The sequence below is a fragment of the Trichoderma aggressivum genome (genome assembly GCF_033847375.1).
Source record: "Trichoderma aggressivum f. europaeum strain CBS 100526 chromosome Unknown scaffold_030, whole genome shotgun sequence".
Classification (NCBI taxonomy): domain Eukaryota; kingdom Fungi; phylum Ascomycota; class Sordariomycetes; order Hypocreales; family Hypocreaceae; genus Trichoderma; species Trichoderma aggressivum.
Genome location: NW_026946396.1, coordinates 278,688 through 297,751, shown reverse-complemented (window position 1 = coordinate 297,751; position 19,064 = coordinate 278,688). Strand labels below are relative to the sequence as shown.

General features: G+C 53.0%; 6 protein-coding genes across 6 annotated transcripts; 3 read left to right on the top strand and 3 right to left on the bottom strand.

Annotated features, from left to right (window-relative positions):
- Positions 1 to 361: 361 nt before the first annotated feature.
- Positions 362 to 1,168, bottom strand: Triagg1_7133 (uncharacterized protein; the record flags this gene model as incomplete). The annotated part of the gene is made up of 1 exon (XM_062901835.1): positions 362 to 1,168. The coding sequence occupies one exon, from the start codon at positions 1,166 to 1,168 to the stop codon at positions 362 to 364; it is 807 nt and encodes a 268-aa protein (XP_062753955.1).
- Positions 1,169 to 7,934: 6,766 nt separating this feature from the next.
- Triagg1_7132 (uncharacterized protein) lies at positions 7,935 to 12,454 on the top strand (the record flags this gene model as incomplete). Its single annotated transcript, XM_062901834.1, has 2 exons — positions 7,935 to 11,379; positions 11,436 to 12,454. 2 exons carry the CDS (start codon positions 7,935 to 7,937, stop codon positions 12,452 to 12,454), a joined length of 4,464 nt encoding a protein of 1,487 aa, XP_062753954.1.
- Positions 12,455 to 13,349: 895 nt separating this feature from the next.
- On the top strand, positions 13,350 to 14,306 carry Triagg1_7131 (uncharacterized protein; the record flags this gene model as incomplete). The annotated part of the gene is made up of 1 exon (XM_062901833.1): positions 13,350 to 14,306. One exon carries the CDS (start codon positions 13,350 to 13,352, stop codon positions 14,304 to 14,306), a length of 957 nt encoding a protein of 318 aa, XP_062753953.1.
- A 229-nt stretch (positions 14,307 to 14,535) lies between these two features.
- Triagg1_7130 (uncharacterized protein) lies at positions 14,536 to 15,480 on the bottom strand (the record flags this gene model as incomplete). The annotated part of the gene is made up of 2 exons (XM_062901832.1): positions 14,536 to 14,886; positions 14,989 to 15,480. The coding sequence occupies 2 exons, from the start codon at positions 15,478 to 15,480 to the stop codon at positions 14,536 to 14,538; spliced, it is 843 nt and encodes a 280-aa protein (XP_062753952.1).
- Positions 15,481 to 16,440: 960 nt separating this feature from the next.
- On the top strand, positions 16,441 to 17,308 carry Triagg1_7129 (uncharacterized protein; the record flags this gene model as incomplete). The annotated part of the gene is made up of 3 exons (XM_062901831.1): positions 16,441 to 16,470; positions 16,510 to 16,576; positions 16,626 to 17,308. The coding sequence occupies 3 exons, from the start codon at positions 16,441 to 16,443 to the stop codon at positions 17,306 to 17,308; spliced, it is 780 nt and encodes a 259-aa protein (XP_062753951.1).
- Positions 17,309 to 18,135: 827 nt separating this feature from the next.
- On the bottom strand, positions 18,136 to 18,360 carry Triagg1_7128 (uncharacterized protein; the record flags this gene model as incomplete). Its single annotated transcript, XM_062901830.1, has 1 exon — positions 18,136 to 18,360. The coding sequence occupies one exon, from the start codon at positions 18,358 to 18,360 to the stop codon at positions 18,136 to 18,138; it is 225 nt and encodes a 74-aa protein (XP_062753950.1).
- Between the last annotated feature and the right edge of the window lie 704 nt (positions 18,361 to 19,064).

Sequence of the window (19,064 nt, the reverse complement as noted above, 5' to 3'; positions counted from 1 at the left end):
TGGACGAGTAATACTAGCTAAAGATGCATAATGAATGTTATAACCAATTTATCCCGTATCCCACCCCAAGGTTATCAGAATGAATGCAATTCAATAGTCTAGCAAAGAATAATGCAACTACGCAACCGATACTCGAGCAGTCTTGTGAGATATACTCTCCAAATCGAGTGATTATCGTCACTCAGGTTTAATATACGTTTCATTATCATGGCAACTCGTTACAAGTAAAGACATTGACCTCGTATATCGACACGAAGACTTCAATCCCCCCCACCCCAATATACCCCCAACTATCCACTCAGTCCCCAAATGCCGTATACACTCGCAACCTGAGATCTCCGTCATCCATCATATATCCTTCCTACTCTAGTTCCCCCAACTTCTCTGCAACACCAAGCAGCCCCTTGTCCCCCTCCGTCACCCACAAGTCCACCCACGTCTTCGCCTCGCTATATCTCTCCTCCTCCCGCCCCCACGCCTCCTCCCTATCCCTCTCGACGTATATCGTCCGCAGTCCGCAGCCCCTCGCGGCATCGAGATCCCCGAGATGCGTCGCCACCAGGGCCACCTCCTCCGGCCGCAAGCCCAGCGCTCGCACGGCGCCCAGGTACGTTGCCGGATCGGGCTTGTACACCTTGAACGTCTCGGCAGAAAAGATGTTTTGGAAAGACAGGCCGCCAAAGTCAACGAGATCGCGCAGCAAGCTAGTGTTTCCGTTAGACAGCGTGCCAGTGGCGTATCTGCGGCCCAGCGCCGCAAGGCCATCGGGCGAGTCCGGCCACGGAGCGAGGCGATGCCAGACGAGGCTCAAGCTCTCAATCTCCGTCTCGGAAAAGAGGCCATCGAGGTCCCATTTCCCGAGGAGCTCGACGAGGCTGTCGTGGTGGTGCTGGTCGACGCTCTTCCAGGGATCCGTGTCCGGGTTGAAGGATCTCGTAAAGGCGCTGTACGAGTCACGCCATTCCTGGATGAAGCGGTCCCAGTCCTGCTGCGTGAGGCCTTCGAGACGAGCTTTCAGGGTAGGCGCAAGGGTTTCTCGAGAAGAGAGTTTGCGGAATGTGCGGAGGGAGATTTCGTCTGTGACGGAGGAGCGCCAGTCGACGACGGTGCCGAAGACGTCGAAGAGGAGGGCTTTGATGTTGCTGAGGGGTGAGGTTTTTGAGGGCATGTTGGTTTTATTCCTTCCTTCTTTATTTTTTTGGTGTATTTCGCCGTATCTTTATATGAGAATTCTTGCTAAAAGGAAGTTGGATGAAGAGATTTGTCTCGGCATCGATATACTTGAAGCCGGCGTTGCGTTTTGTTTGAGTCACACACTTGGGGTTGATGAAGCGTTCACCGAGGTTAAAGTTTAGATCTATAAAATCACATGATTAAATGTCGCCATCGACAACCCAACAAACCTCCCTTTGAACACAGCAGCAATAGAAATGGAAATAATACAACCAATTATACGTCATGAGATGCCGAAATTCTCACATGGGAACAAACATGCAGTGATACTGATGTCTTTTCTGCGTCGTGTTGTTGTTGTTGTTGTAGGGTAAGAAGGGAGGCGTCTCGCGGCGTGTATGTGACCACTTCCTCCATTCATCTATGGATCTATACCAAATAATGCAGATTATTTTTTGACGTGAGAAAACTAATTGGTATAGCAGTATAAACGCCTTTCATGAATACGAAATAGAATTGATGACAAGTGGTTGCGATACGAGTTCCTAGACGGCGGCCTCGGTATACCAACCGACACGATACGACCTTTCATGCGCAACATACCATCACCACACTCATTGGGTAGGTGATATTGCAAACGCAATGAAACTATCAAAGTTTGATACGAATCGTAATAGCTTAATAGCAAACCCCGGCAAGCTTTGGCCAAAGCCACCATGCACTCCCTACCAGTACATAACCGAGTTTCAGCATCTGCAAGAGATATTGCTCGGAACCAACCCGTAGCCGAGTGTGACGCACTTACATCAAACACGCCACTGTGATGAATGCATCTCATTGCACATGGCACATTTGCCACATGTATTTCGGCAAGCCACTATCACGAACTGAGGCTTGATAGGCGGTCGGTCAGTCGCAGGATGACGACCAGTCTGGGATACGATATCCGTAGAGCATTCTTGATGTCAGAGGGAGCATTACGTGCCAATCTGCCAAGGAGATTGCTCCGCAAACGCAAGCGAGAGGAAATAAAGCCACTGGCGCAAGGACCAACCATTTATTCGAAACGCCCGCCATCGCACTGCCGCTGGACTGGAGGCTATCAGAGCCACGACAAGTCCCATTAGGCTCGTGGCCTACCTAATATTAGCAGCCAACTCCCAACTAGTCGAGGCTCGATGAAATAAGTTGACTGACATGTGGATGCCACTGCGGCTGTCATTTGTTACCCTTGTCCACCAACGCCCGCCCCGTCAGAGTGTGTTCGTAACTGACATATGAAAGTGACTGCCGGCATTATGATATTGTAGAGCTTCCCAATGCCAAAAGTAGACTTCGTGTGCGGCTGGCAAGCTGCCAAGATAGCTGAAAAGAAAGCTACGCTCTTTGTAGACAGAGGTACAACGTACCTACGGACTTTTTGCTTTATCAAAAGAAAGCTTCCCTCAGTACCCATTGTAAATGTTGTGTTACCCTGATAGTGATGGCTAAGGTGTGGATCCTTTGTGATGAGAGCGCGTGGAGCCTCGAAAACAACAAAAAGGAACATAGATGGCAGGCTTGCCAGCGGCAAAAAGGGAAAAGACGTATCATCATCCAGCTCTAACAGTCCCAATGGAAATGAGAACGTGATCGTGCGGGGATGTGCAAGGAGACTTAGCCGGATACCAGCCCCAGGCAAGCGAGGAGAGGTGAGCACCAACGCAGACAAGTAAGGAGTACATGTCCAGAACCTTGTACAATGATGTTGTCGACACATCTCCATACCAACGGCATCTCCGGGGATACATTGCTATCCCTAAGGTGGCAGCCCAGTCCACGCCATAGCAAGTGTGGAGGGATACAATGATATCAAAAACAGGCACCACTAGGAGGACGCGGATGGGCGGCCCGGAACAATGGTGGCCAACGTCCCGCTGTGCAGGTGGCTGATATACCCAGTATGAGATGGCCCAGGTTTCATTATCATGTCTCGTAGCTTCAGCGGCACATTTCGATTGAGGCGATTGGCCCATCAATTGAGTGAAATATTCAAGGCAATGCCCGCTAGGTCGGCTATTGCTGCCGGCATGCCGCTATGTTTGGGTTGGTCTCTCCAGACACCCTTGCCCCGGGTTATGTGGTATTCATGATCTGCTATCGCTTTGCTCGGTGGGCACAGAAGTTATTGGCTGTGGTAGCATATGAAAGATGGCATGGTAGAGTACAGAGTGGTTCCCTGTACCACATACGAGTACTACGTGCTGAGTGGTGCGTCTTCAATGCCCAGTTCAGTTCAGCTCTGTCTTGTTTGTACTCAGCTGAATGTAAGAAAGTAGCCTGTGGCTTCTATTGAATGCTGATCTTTCCACCCTGGGAAAGTGATCTGGATCCCCGAAGCGTTTAAGAAGGCAATAGTTTATGGACTTGGCGGGCGGGGGTAGTATCTCGCAGCTTTCTCTGTTCCTCTCGGTACGTCTGGAGATTGGCCGTTTGATGCTTGAGCCCTGGACATCTGTCAGTGTTGACAGATTCAACATCTATTAGAACCTCTCATATTCCCGCCTCTGTGTAAATGGGACATGGAGAGACTACGGCCGATATGCTATAGCCACAACCGTATGAAAGGCGACGGGGGTTACCGCAATCGTCTTTGTACTGGACAAGGCTCAACGGTACTCGTAAATATCAGATCCAGCGGCCCAGCAACTTGACTTCCTTGTTCCTACTCTTTTCCTTTTTTAGGCATGTAATAATTGGCGAGCAAGAGACAGTACGCCGGACAGGACTTGTTGTATTAGTGCTGTAAGTCGTTCGGTATGGAGGTGGAGTAGCAGTAGAAAGCGGAGAAATTGCAGGAGCATGGCAATCGCCCTATCACCCATCACATCTCAGGCTAACCTGAGGGAGCGAGCTCGACTAGCACCAAGAGAGCTGATGTGGTAGGTGGAGTATGCTGCATTTGATAGTGGGATTTGAGAAGCACGCAGCTGTGCTCTGGTTGCTCATGTTCCCCTGCATGGCCCGTTGAGCTAATTAAGCATCGGTTGGAGAGATCCTTCGATGACATGAGGCTTGCATGAAGGAACAAAAAGGTCTGGCGATTCCGTAATTTGGCGGTAGCTTGGTTGCCAACAGCTAATAGGCCTACTAGGTGGGTATAACTGAGTTGGCTAGAAGAGCTGATGATCGGCGTCCGTCTTCTGTGGAGGGACTACCAACGGCCTAGATTCGACAGCAGACGGGGGAGATAAAAAAGCAAAAATCGTCCTTTGCCACTGATCATCTTGCCCAAGTCAGCTGTCCGTGCCATTGAGGGGCTTCGACGAGACGCCGGCGCCATCTGTCAGTTGACTGCTTCCGTGGAGAGAGCCTCAAATGCCGTGCGCACGGAGCAAGATTCATATCGTTTTGTTAACGTTCTGATGGCGACTAAGCCTCGTCATGGATAACCTAGCTGTCAGACAATTAAAGATCATCACAGGAATATCCCGTGTACGAAGCTTTCACTCGTATCTGCTCTGGTTTCGGCCATGCCGACCCCGATGAACATGCGGGCCAAAAAGAAAAAAGAAAAAACCATCAGCAGGACCTTATCCCCATGTCTGCTCAATTAATTGGGGATGGGCCGTACCAAGTAAGGTTGGTTCCCCTAAAAGAGCACGAGGACCGGGCTGGTTTGCCAAGCTCGGCCCGCTTCCTAGGCCAGCATAGTTTCGGGCCTCTTGAAATCGAAGAACAGTGACCCTGGTCGCGATTAATTTCCAAAGCGGCCAGGGAGGCCAGCTAAAGTAAATGAGCCAACCCGTACCCCATACCAGTGGCCTCCATACAAGCGCAATGCCAGGGACGTGTACGATGTACCAGCAGTGCTGTACCCCCTACGGACAGCATTCCCCATAACATTGGAAGGATGGAGCACAGCAAGTACTGTGCAAGTAGTATCGCGGAATCTGCAGGACGATGCAAGGTACGCGCTCAGGATTGTAGAGCGTGGAAAATAGCCGAGTACCACTATGGTGGAAGACTTGAAAATAAACCCGGCACATGCACTTGTGTGTACTCGTACTCTGTTGCAACATCACACCCGTGTGCTTCAGTCGAGAGGGCAACTGACACAGCAGAGTCTCACCATAGTACCGGGCCGTAGCGCAGGCGACTCGGCGGCGTGTACCCGAAAAGGGGGAGGAAATGGGTAGGTAGGCACAGTCCATCGTATGGGGTACCAATAGTAATGGCGATGACGCTCGCAGGCCTTGAATGATGACCCGAATAATGAGACTAACTTTGGGCCAACAATTGCGAATCCTCTCATCATTTCCTGGAGAAGCAATGTAGTGGCTGCCCATCGGCCGCCGTGGCGAGTATCATCCCGGGCCTGGAGTTCCATACGAGTACTTGTACGAGTACAAGCATGGTAGTCTAGAAACATTCGCTCTAGCCAGGATGCTCCTCCTATCCGCGCATACACTTGAACAGGCGCGATTTCGGATAATGTCGTGAGGGTGGTCCTGACAGGGATCCATCCAGGTGACACCGGTAGCCTTGCATATGTGATATTGCCGTGCATCCACGCTGGCTTACATGAGTGAATGCCTCCGCAAGATCAAGCGTTGCCGTCCACTTTCAACGGTACATAGCCGAGAGCCCTCCTAGGTGCTGTTATTATGTTATGCCATTCCAAGACTGTTGGGCTCTTTACATAATTTAACGTTGTTCCCTCATAAAAGAAAAGGCCGGCGCAATATCCCATACAAGGTAAGAGCAGGAAGCCCCATGCTGGCGACAATTTCTACCAGCCTTCAGTCCGTCACCAATCCGGGCGCGTTGATAGTCAACTGTATTCCGTACGAAGAGCGGGCACACTCATGTTGCCGTATCATATTCGGTCTCGCACCGGACAATGGTGAAACAAAATAAAGAAAGCCACTGGCCGGATCCTACGCTTTGCGGCCGGGAATGAGACGCCACAGCGCCATCTGCCAGGCCAACAGCAGCTGTAATACTGGTGGTGCCTCTGAGCTGAAGGGGGAACCTGACAGGCCATCGGGTTATTAGAACTTGTCTTAGCCAGTCGTCTGGTGGGCGTTTTTGGCGTTGACTGAGGACCGCTAATCAGGACTGGGAGTAGCATGCTGGGAGTGGACGCTTGGGCCCTCGCGGATGAAAGAACCGATGCAGGCCCCTGGCCAATGATGCAGCGTTGCTCCGTCTGCAGAGGGGGAACAAGCTTGCAGGGGGGCAGGGTGAAGAGAGAAAGCAAGCAAGTCCTTTGCCTTCAGCTTCCAAGGAGGGATAATCTTGGCTGCTGCGGTTGATTTAGGAGGGCCCTTGGAGATGCCGGCCGGACAGCTTGCAGTGGTGTGCATATGCGGCCATCTGCTGGCGTATTCTCGTGCGAGGCCAAGCCCAGGTGCTGCATTGTATAATGTTAGATTGCATGAATGATCTGAGAAGAGTCCAAGATGCTCTGGGGGGAGTGGTTTGAAGACTTGCCTTGCTCGAGCACCAGCAGCACTTGACCCCAGACTCAAGGAGATGCACGCCAGCAGGGCAGTACGAGTACTCGTACAGTAGCAAAGCCTCTCTCCCCTCTGCTTGGGCGAGTCCGTAGCCAGTCCAGACAGCCCTCCATCTGCCTGGCCCTTGCAACCAAGCTTCCAGCGTCCTGGGATCGCCTCAAGCACGGCCCACATGGGCACAGTCGACCCCGATCGCGCGTCAACCAACCAGGCAAAGTGGATGTGGACAATTAATACTCCCTGCCTCCTGTTCTCCCGGCACCCCGGCGGAATACCTCGTCATTATCTTTTCGTCTCGCCGTCTCCTGTTCTGTGCTCGTCGTTTCGTTATCGCCGTTTTGCCGTGTCTTGCTGCTGGCTGCTCCAGCGACAATCTTCAGCTTCGTACGCCACGCAGTTTGCAGGAGCGTTGTCCGACTAGAAGCCGGCTTTGCTTTGCTTTGCTTTGCTTTGCTTTTCTTCCCTTTCGGCGTCTGTTGAGATTCAATGGACTAAGAGACATTCAGAATCACCCACGAAGCCTTTTCAGGCGGTTTTGCTTCTTTCCTTTCTTTTCTTTTCCCTTGCGTCCAAAGGTGAGATTCATGTGGCAGGAGCAGGCGACGCCCTCTTGCTCTTGTTGCCAGCTGCCCTGCTAGCCCTACGAATCCCAAAGACAAACTGACGCCTTTGATTGCTTCAGCTCTCCTCGTTTTTATCTTATTTTAAATCGTTGCATTAGCACTTCATTGCGAATACCGGCGTCGAAACCCTTTTGCTACCGTTCGGCATCTCCGTGTTTCATTCCGAAATCCCCTTCACATTCGACTAGATCGAATAACCGAACCGTTTGAGAAATCACCGCCTCGCATTTACCCGCCTTCCTATAATCAATGCTTTTTCGTTGTTGAAACGGATTTCTTTCAACAGTCTCGACGACTTCCCTTTTTTATACGAATTGCGTGTTTTAGACTTCGAAAGCAAGACGTTAGTACCCAGCCACTGGCTCACATCAATTGCGGCGTGCACAGTAGCCAGAGGGATTGCCGGCCAAACATTTGCGCAGTCTTGTAAGTCGTTTCCCCTTGCATTGGATGTATCGCGGCAGCGAACCCTTTAACACCATTGAACCCTGAGACATCTCAGACCAGATTATGTCTGCAAAATACTAATGCTGAATCAAAGGATTACCGCCCATGACAAAGGCTGGTTATCAACCGGCTGCTACCCGTCACATACTGGCCTAAAACTAGGTAGCTGCATTGGCTCAACTTCGCAGCAATGTCGGCCTGGACAGACGACGAGTATATGCATGCGCAGGCCGCAGCCTCGCTGCCTGCGCGAGAGTACGTTCCTTATAGAACGCCTTCGACCAAGTCGAGGAAGTCGAGGCGTTCTGCACGTTCAACCACCCCTCCAGCAAAGAAGAAGATTTCGCCGTCGAGAAACGGAAACGCCTCCAAGCGTTCCTCAAGGGACATAACAACCGACGAGCAAATAAGCATTCTCGATCCACGACGCTTCACCCCCACTCTGCATGCCAACTTGGTGTCCGAAATCTTATCACTAAGGAGGGACCAAGAAGAAAAAGTCAAGGTTATTGAGAATCTTGAAAGTACACTCCAGACTAGCAGAGAGGAGCAGGACGCGCTGCAAGACAGTGTAAATGCAGCAACCAAGGAGACCCGCTCGCTGCAACGGCAGCTGTCGTTGCTAGAGGGTGGAACTTCTTCAGCGTTGGGAGATCTTTCACGAGAAAGAGACGAAGCTGTCGAATCGGCGACTGATACGAAGAAGCGCCTAGACGCAGCCCTGAGGAAACTTCGTATCCAAGAGGAAGATTCTCTACGAGTTCATGAACAGTGGGCCGAAGAAAAAGAGAACTGGGAAGATGAGAAGCGCAAATATGAGCGGCGAATCCATGTGGCGGAAAGCCGCCTAAAAATGGTACTCGATGAGGTCGCAGCCTATCAGGCAAATCACGCAAATGGAGCCCCTCAACAAGGCCGTGGCCATGAGAGCGATGCAGAAGACAGCGGTAAAGAGAATGACACAGGCAGCGTGAGAACAATGAGTCTCACAAGCAGCATTCGTTATTCCCTGGCCAATGGACTTGGCTTTTCTCTCAATGGCTACTCTCTGGCAGATGAGCTCAAATTTGATGATACGGATGACCAGACAGACCTTGACGGACGCGAAAGTGTCTTCTCAAGCCCCCGACAACAACAGCACCGGCGAACATACAGCCGTGAGAGTGTCATTAGCAAGCTTCACCGAAGGACAAAGAGCATAGAAAGTGTGAAGCGTCCTGGCAGCGTTGCACGTGGCAGACTTTTCATGAACCAATCAGTTCTAGAGGCTCTCGAAGGCGAAGACGAAGAGACAGAGGGAGAAGATTCTGCTCCGCCCCGTACTCGCGCTACCTTTAAGCCATCGTACGCTGATGCTGGAGTCCAGTCTTCTCCTGCTTCCGAAACTTCATACAATAACGCTGGAGTCCAGTGCTCTCCCGTTTCTGACTATACATACAGCAACACTGGAGTCCAGTGCTCTCCTGACTTTGAGCATACATACAGCGATGCAGGCGTCCAGTGTACTCCCCCGGCCCCGGCTCCCATTCCGGCTCCCAAGCCTCTATACACCGACACTGGAATTCAATACTCTCCTGCTCCTGAACCCTCATATGCCGATGCAGCAATTCAACACTCCACTGCTTCCGAATCTTCATACACTGACACAGGAGTTCAAGATGCACCTAACGCTACAACCTCGTATGCTGATACTGGAGTTCAGTACACGGTTACTTCTGAACCCACATACGCTGATACAGGAGTTCAGCACTCACCTGCTCCCGAGCTCTCTTACGCTGATACAGGAATCCAATTTTCTCCACCACCTTCTCCTACGCTGGAAGTGGTGCCATCTCCTGAACTGGAGCCTGCCATTTCCGAGGTAGTCGAAAAGAAACCGTATGAAGAGACACCCCCGCGATCGTCCGAAATTGAAGCAAATCAGCGAAAGAAGAGAGTTAGTCTACCCCCTACTATTGAACCGCCTACTACACCCCGACGTATGGTGTCATCAGCCTCGCAGACGGTTGAGATTCCTTTAACCCCTCCGAAGACGCCAAATTCAGTGTACGAGCTGCGCGAGGCTTCACCTGTGGAGGTCGAGACGCCAAAGCCTGAACCGAAGATGACGACTTCGTCGACGCAGACCGAGGCTCCCGCTCCCGTAGTTTCTCCTATCCCGCTACCTCCATTGTATATCCCGAGCATCAGCATTCAGCCGCCGACTAGCCGGCCTACTTCGCCGCATACTCCGAAGCTACCCCAACACTTCAAAGACTTTGGCTGCCAAGTCCATATCATTGTTAAAGGCGATATGGTTGACTCGAGCTCTCAAACAGAGGCAATCCAGACAGACAAGAGACTGGCTCTTCTTCCAGCCCATCTTCAGCCGTCTTCTATCACTTCCCGTCCTACCTCGCCTCATCCTTCGGGCATTGCTATTCCCGACAAGAGCGCCAATCCTCCTGCTGGCGGCTTACCTCCTCGAAACCCTCGACGGCTGGAAAGCAGCCGGTATAGCACCGAACTTCCGGCTTCCCCCATCAGCCTCCGAATGGATGACCATGATTTACACGACTACAACGATGATCTTCTCCTATCGAGCCAACGCGGCCCAATAATACCGCCTCGCCGTTTCAGCAGCCTGTTCTCCGGCTTTTATACCGACTCGGATGAGATTGACGAGTTTGGTGAGCTGGACATGAGCGATTCTGAATACCGAACTGCCTTGACGGCCCCCAGACCTCCATCCAACTTGAGCCGAACCGGTAAGCGAAGTTCAGTGGGTACAGTCGCAACTTCGCCAGATCAACATTCCAAGCGCTCCGGTAGGACATCTGTAAGATCAGTAAGGAGCACCGATCTGTATAGTGTTGGTGAGAATGAGCCTGAGTCTGGGAGATCAAGTCGGCTCAACGAAAAATCACCAGCGCCTGCACCGGGTCCATCAAAACGCAACAGCTTCACGCGAAAAGCTACCATGGCCCAGACAGGCTTGGCTAACTACCCTACCATTGTTGAGCCCAAGAATCAAGCACCATTCCCTATCCCAGCCCGAGCCAGCTCACGGAAGCCATCCATCAGCACCAGTATCCCAAGCGATGGACGCAGCACTCCATCGAGCATTAGCGGCCATCGCCGAAGCGGTAGCCGTACTTATTATGCCAATAGCGTTCATGTTCGTCGTGTTCGTTCCGCAAACACTCTGCCACACCATGAACGTCACCGCAGGACAGGCAGTCGAACACCGCCTCTATCACCCTCCACTGAGGCCCCTGAAAGTCCTGGTCTCCCTCCCCTGCCCCAAAATGATATCACGACGCCGCATAACCGGGAAGGCAGCACCTATAAAAGGCACCGCCATCAGCTATCCAACAACACTGTCATGACTGCCAAATCAGAGGCCGTGTCCCAGGCAAGCTCACAAACGCCCGGAGTCGTGGATGCGATTGCTCAGACCATGGTTGGAGAATGGATGTTTAAGTATGTCCGCAGAAGGAAATCGTTTGGCGTTGGAGACGCGGGGCATAAAGATGAGAACAGCAACGACAGGCACAGGCGATGGGTCTGGGTGGCACCGTATGAGCGAGCTATTCTATGGAGCAGCAAGCAGCCATCTTCCGGCAGTGCTTTGCTAGGAAAGACAGGTCGCAAGTGTAAGTGTATAACCCCTGAAGTGAGAATTTCCGTTGAGTACTAACATACTGAATAGTTGCTATTCAATCGGTCCTCGATGTGAAAGATGACAACCCGGCACCTCGAGGTGCTACAACGCCCATCTTCAACCGATCAATCCTTATCCTCACACCACAACGAGCACTCAAATTCACAGCGCCTACAGCTGAGAGACATTATCTCTGGCTGACGGCATTGTCATTCCTGGCCCATTCCTACCAAGCCGTTCCCGAAGTCCTACCTGCTCAGCCCCAACAACACCTCTCGGTTAAGCAGCGCCCTCTCCCGAACTTTGAACCGCCGCGCCCTACGAAGCTGACGAGAGGAGGAATACGAGATTCTATTCGACTGGCCAAGGGTCGAGCAGCTCCGCCAAAGGCAGAGCTGGCGAGCATGCCCAGCATCCCCGACGTTCCCACCGTACGGATGGGCGATGTTTCTAGGTTTCGAGTGGCAGAGTCCGTGACTGGAGCCGGGCACTCAAGGGAAATCTCGGTGGATGCCGCCGAGCCACCCATGATACCTCGCTTCAATGATCGGACGGGCCACACGCCAACGAACCATGGCCGCAAGCGTAGCAACACAGGAGGTCGTGTGCCCCCGCCGCTATCTTTCCGAGGCTTCTCAGGGCCGACTCTTGGTGAAATCAGCCATCACTCTTCAAACAGCACGGCTGGTGCCAGTATCGAGACGACTGGCTCCTCTGACCTTTACCAGTCACAAGGATCCCCTGCCAGCTGGGGTATAGCCCAAACACCATTGTCGACGGTATCATCTCAGCAAGGCAACTTCTTTGACGCAATAGGTACTGTGCGCATGGAGGCGTTTATTAGCCCTCATGCATACCAGCAGTATAACGAATATCAAGAAGAAGGGGAAGATGATTACAGAGCGCTTGCGCGAAAGAAGAGTAAAGAATTCCGCCGACGCAGCAGCCGGAATCGCCGTCGTGCCCAGCTGTCAAGGAGCACCCGGGGATCAGACGAGTTCTTCAGCGGAAGCAAGACAGCAGGAGAGGAGGACTTTTTCCGAGACGACCCATTTAGGGGCTTTTAAATGGTCTGCAGTGGCCACAACCCACGAAACACATAAATCAACCATCAACCACACGCTCATTTGTAATATACCAACGGTCCAAATATAAGGGATCAAACAACACCACGACGGGATACCCTCTTTCTTCGACATTATAAACATCTACATTTTGCTTCAAGCCTTGTATTGATATGAATTACGGTCATTGCCGCATTATTTTTCTTCATTTCTGCCGTTCCTTTGTTGCTTTCACCATTCATTTTTGCGGTGCGCGGCGCTGATTTTCTTCCTGAATATATACGTCTGTATTAACATATTTTTTTTTGTCTGGGGATGAATGTTGGGGTCAAGGGGACTCCGAAACATATACAAAATAGGGGTGTACACAAGGCAAGAGGGAGCAATTTCCACCATGATCTCACGCTTTTGGAGGCGTCTTTGGTCTGGATACAGCAAGATAGACTTGGAGATGCGGTTGGCAGGGACGGCGGGATGAATGCCCTCTCAGCAAGGAAGATTGGGCGGCCTTTCTCTGGCAACATGGAGATGTTGAGAGAAGGCTAATACTAGATAGTAAAAACTGAGATCAATACGCTCGTAATACAACGAAATTATTACTCCATCTCGAACATGATTTTGCTATGCTGAACAGTTTGTCATGTGCTTGCTTCATGGTCGGATCCGGGGCAAACACCGGCCCCGCCAAAGAAAAAAAAAAAGAAATCCGTTGAAGGCACTTTGACTGACCCCGCCATTAACACCTACCTGTGCCACCACTCAAGCTTACGACTGTTTTTCTTTCTGGCTCTGCACATTCGTCATTCATTTAGAAAGGGGGAAAAAAGAAAGAAAAAGGAAAGATTACGAGCAGAGAAGACGGGGAGAAGCCGAATAAACGTATAAACAGGACGGCAAAATGGAGGGCGAGACATTGGAGCAGATGCAGACGCGGCACCGTCGTGAGCTCAAAGACGTCCAAGGAAGAATCACCAGCAAGAAGAAGAACGCGACGAAGAAGACGCGCAAGGGTGTCAATGACGAATGCGCCGAGATGGAACGTCAGCTAAGAGAGAAGCAAGCTTCTGAGGTTGCGGCCATGAATGGAGAGGCGGGAGAGGATCTCGAGGAGGAGGAGGAGGAAGACGAGGCACAGCAGAACGGCGCGACGACCAACGGGGCGCAAGAGCTAGAAACAGCGACAGCGAAGCTGAACCTGGAGGAGAGCAGCAACGAGTCAGCGCAGCAGCAGCCCGGCAAGAAGCGAAACCGACAAAAGGAGCGGCTGGCGCGGCGCGCTGCCGAGCAAGAGGCCGCGATGCTCCACGCCGAGCAAGAAGCGTCCAACATGACGGACCACCGGGCGCGCGAGAGCACATACATGAAGGGCGAGTTCAAGGCGCACGGTCTCAGCGAGAAGGACATCCAGCCGGACGGTCACTGCCTGTTCGCGGCGCTGGCCGACCAGCTTGCGCATAACGGCATCCCGCTGGGCGCTGACGACGACGACAAGGAGCCGGCGTATCGGACGGTGAGGAAGAAGGCGGCCGGGTTCATGGAGGCGCACGCAGACGACTTTGCGCCGTTTTTGGAGGAGGACCTGGAGGGGTATGCGAAGAAGATGAGGGATACGGCGGAATGGGGCGGGCAGCTGGAGCTGATGGCCGTGGCGAGACAGTACGGGGTCGAGATTAGAGTGATTCAGGACGGGAGGACGGAGAAGATTGGAGAGGGAGAGGTAGAGGGAGAGGGAGAGGGAGAACAGGCAAAGACGCTGTGGCTGGCGTACTATCGGCATGGGTATGGGCTGGGAGAGCACTACAACTCCCTGAGAAGGGCGGCGGCGGCGGCGGCAACCACGACGGCGGCGGACTGAGCATTGCATCATGACGATATCGTGAGAGTCTTTTATTTTGCGTATTCATGTTATATCACAGGTCTATGGGGAGAGAGCTTCTCCTCGTGGAAGAAGAAGGGAGCTCATGGGGCGCCAGCTTCGGTCCTTACCGCTGCCCCCGTCCTACCTACACATCTATATACGGAACTCTCGTCACCTCGCTTCAACAGAGCGACACATCAAACTTCAGCATCCTGCAGTGGCGTTACTACCGAGACCACACGGAGATGAAGTCCCTGACGCTCCCGTCCTCGTTTGTGCCCGCCTTGTGCGTCCTCGGCGGCTTGACGAGGCACACGCGGTGAAGCGCATCGGGGTGAGGCTGCTTGGGAGTGGCGCTGGGCTTGGCGTTGCCGTCGTCGGTGTACTCGATGGGCTCGCCGGGATTGGCGAGGAGGGCCTCGTAGACTTCGGGCCAGACGCCCCAGGGAGGGCCGTGCTGCGAGAGGGGCTTTCCGGAGGGGAACTCGAGGCAGATGAGCTGGCCGCCGGGGGCAAGCAGCTGGGCCATGCGCTTTGCCCACCGGGGGCGCTCTGAGGGCTGGAGCGCGCAGAGGAACTGTTTCGTTGGGGGGTTTGGAGCCGTCAGCATTTTCCATCTTCATTTTCCATAGAAGCGGCGGGGGGGCATATTATAGAATTTTGAATTCTCGTTGCTCACCGTGTAGTCGTATATCAGGTCAAATTGGCCCTTGCCGCCCTCCCAGGCATCGCCGAAGAAGTCGCCCGACACCCACGTCACGCGGCCGCACTCGACGCCGTCCTCGACGGACTTGTACTTGCCGTCGGCGGCGGCCGTTTGCTGGTTCTCGCGGGCGAGGTCCTGGGCGCGGAGGCTGTAGTCGAGGCCGACGACGTCGTAGCCCAGCGAGCTGAGGAGCAGCACGTCGTGGCCGAGGCCGCAGCCCGGGATGAGGGCCGATCGGCGGATGACGGCGCCGGCGGCGTCGCGGAGCGGGTTGCCGCGGGGGTCGCGCTCGAGGGACGGCGGGATCAGGTCGGTGCGCTGGGCGAGCAGGTCGGCGAGGGCCAGGGACGGGCCGGCGCGGTCCCAGGGGTGGAAGGATTGTTGGTAGAGGGTGTCCCAGGTGTCGTTGTGCTCGGACACGGGTTTGGAGGCGAAGGACTCGCGGAGTTTGGAGGGAGTGTCCATTGGTGGTTTGTCTTGTGACTTTGTGTGTGTGTGTTGTTGGGGATTTTTGATCAAAAGGGGAGAGAGAGGGAGAGAGAGTAAGGGTAGGTGGGATATGGGAGGGGGGATATATATGTTGCTAGGAGATGGTTGGTTTATGCAAGGACGATGCCTGGGTTTTGGTGTAGTGGACGAGGCGAGCTAATTGACTAAATAGGTGCAGCATTAGTTTAGTACCGCTGCATCACATCATCGCGGCGGGTGAATGGACACTAATACAGCAAAAAAAAAAGTATTCAAACAAGCGCCACTCGTCAATCAATTCACTGCTGGCGGAAACGAGAGTTAGACTGGTTTGGGAATCAAGTGAAGATGCAGCGTTTGCACAACATGTTTGTCGAAAGAGTGCAAGTGAATTGATTTCGTGGGGATGCTTATGATACTATAGTAGGTAGTTGGCGGGGACGGACGGATCTCGGGGTACGGGGATGTCCATTCTCAGGGACTTGTGTTTGTATTGAGATGGATTGTCATCATATGTGAGAATTCAGAAATATGAATGATACATAATGCCGTATAATGATACTACATGAGATTTTATTCACATGTATACAATGCGAAATAAATGCCATCGTCCGTGTCTATTCCAATCACAAGCCATCAGACGAAAAAACAGTGAGTGAAGCTGTCAGTCAACCTACCAAGAAAAAAAAGAACGAAGCTGCGTATCGATAACGCCACGGGCTTGCTTAGGTGGGGCCCCAGAAAGAAGAAAGCCAGGATACCGCCTACCCAAAGCGGGCAAGCTCGGCACTACCGCCGTGAGCCTCGGCTCGAATGACATAACCGCCATCACCAAAGGTTGAGGATAATCTTACTGTTTTTCTTGTTTTCTTACCTCTTTGCGTCTTCTTTCAAATCAGACCAATTGAAAGGAGAATTTCTTTATAATAAACAACATAGTTGCACTGTGTCGTCATCATGGATGTCACCAATCTGTTCAGCGTCAAGGTAAAGTCATCCCGCTAAGAAACCTCCCCCCCATTATAGGCGCCCGTCGAACTAACTCACCAACGCGTTTCGCATAGGGCAAAGTCGTCCTCGTCACCGGAGGCACGTTTTCCTCACCCGAGATGGAAAAACCCCTAAAGCTGACCCGTCCGCAGGCGCCAAGGGCATCGGCCGCATGATCGCCGAGGGCTTCGTCGCCAACGGAGCCAAAGTCTACCTGACCGGCCGCGACGCCCCGGCCTGCTCGTCCGCGGCAACGGAGCTCACCAAGGTTGCCGGCCACGGCGGCTCCGCGCACGCCCTGCCCGGCAACCTGCAGGACCTCGCCCAGTGCCAGGACCTGGTGAGGCGCCTGGCGGAGCTCGAGCCCGAGGGCCTCCACGTGCTGGTGAACAACGCCGGCGCGGCGTGGGGCGCCGACGTCGACTCGTTCCCGGACCACGCGTGGAACAAGGTCCTGACGCTCAACCTGCACCGCGTCTTCACCCTGTCGCAGCTGCTGCTGCCGCTGCTGGAGAAGACGGCCACGGCGGAGGACCCGGCGCGGCTGATCCACATCGGCAGCATCGACGGCATCCGCGTGCCGACCGTGTCCAACATTGCCTACGCCGCCAGCAAGGCCGGCTTGCACCACATGTCCAACGTGCTGGCCAAGGAGCTGGGGCCGAGGAACATTACCAGCAACGTGCTTGCTTGCGGGCCGTTTGCCACCAAGATGATGAAGGCGACGCTGGAGGTGGCTGGAGACATGATTCGGAGCGAGGCGCCGTTGCGCAGGATCGGTACGCCGGAGGATGTGGCGGGAGCGAGTTTGTTCTTGGCGAGCCGAGCTGGGTGAGTATTTTCTTCCTTGCTTTTTGTCTTTTTTCCTTGCTTTCTTTTTTCCACGTGTTTGTGAGTCGAGGGGACTGACTTTTGATGTGAATTCAGAGCGTTCTGTAACGGAGCGTTGATTAGGGTGGACGGTGGCGTGTCCCATGTATCCAAGCTGTAAACGGGGACATGTGGATTTGATCACTGCAGTTGCTTTGATTCAAGCGGGAGAGGATGACGATTAATTCAGGAGGCGTCCATCGACAGCCTCGTACAAAATTCCATTAGCGTAGGTGCGGGTATTTATAGCTGGCTATATATATGCAAATGTGAGAGGGAAAAAGAAAAGGAAAAAAGAAAAGATGACAAGGGGGGAATAACACAAAAAAAGCAATGAAATCCCAACACAGCAGCCCGTATATGTACAAAGTCCTGACCTCCCTGTAGATCCAACACCGTCCCATCCATCTGATAGAACCCGATTAACCAAGTTTAAAAATAAAGAGACAGCACAAAGACTGAGCGCGCACCAAACTTTCTGACGCCGAAAATCTTCCCGTGTGTATGGAACGGACCCCCAAAAAGGATGTACCGCAAGTTGTAAAAGAAAAGGGGAGGAAAGGGGAAGCAAGTTTATCGGAAACCCATACGATGCTTTCGTGGGGGACGACCATCTCAGCATCGCACTCCTTCGCACCCGTTCCAGCAAGCCGAGCCGAAGATTGACGATAACCCGTCTCTTTCGGCCGACACATCTCTCAGCACAGGCGGCGTCTTGGGCGGCGAAGAGTTATTTGAGATATGAGATGACGTCAAAGGCCGGGTTTTATGTATTTGAACGATGCCACCAAATCAAATATTGAAATCGGCAAAGTCGCGCACCATGACGGCGGCCTGCGCGCGCTTGGCGGCCTCGGCGACGAGGGTGAAGTCCTTGAGGAAGGGCTCGGTCGAGGGGGCCTTTGTCTGGACGGGGGCGGGAGCCATGATGGCGGCGGAGGAGGAAGGGGATTGCCTGGTGGATGAGGAAGAGGACGAAGATGCGGAGGCGGCGTTGAAGGCGGAAGAGGCGTCCATGATGGTGTTTTGTATTTGAGGAGTTTTGGCGAGTGTGTTTTGGTTTGGTTGTTGCATGTAAGAGCGGCGATGATGAAACCAAAAAAGCCGAGAGTAAAAGCGACTAGACGTGGAGAAAATATGGGGGATCTGCGCTGGGGGAACGTTCGTCGTTACGAGTCCAGTTGGGTTTTCCAAGTAGTATGTATGATGGACTCCGGGGGGGAGTGTGGAAAGCGACGGCTTTTTATCCCGGACAGGGCGCTTTTTGGATGAATTCAGCCGGGAAGCTCGTTCGTGTGCCTAGTGACCGTTTTTTGCGTGGTGTGTGTGTGTGAGTGTGTCTGGTGGGGGGTCGGCTGCAAGCAAAGATGCTGAATCAGAATGTCTCACCCTTTGTCTAGAAGCGATGGGTAGAAGAAGAAGAAGAAGAAGAAGAAGAAGAGAAGGATTGAATGGTGATGGAGAAATCCAAAGGGGATTCAACAGTAACGGAGATAATATGGGGGGAGTGTGAATGGAATCAGGTTTGGGGAAAGAAGGGGAATAGAGCCAGTCTTTATCTAAACTTGACGAGTTCTGGATTTGTCGGCAGTGGACAGCGGAAACAGTGGACAGTGGACAGTGGACGGTGGACGGTGGGGGGGATTTTAATTCGGGTCGGTTTTCTTACCATGGGCTGGGCTGGACTTCTCACGCACGGTTATGACGACAGCGGTAGCCGC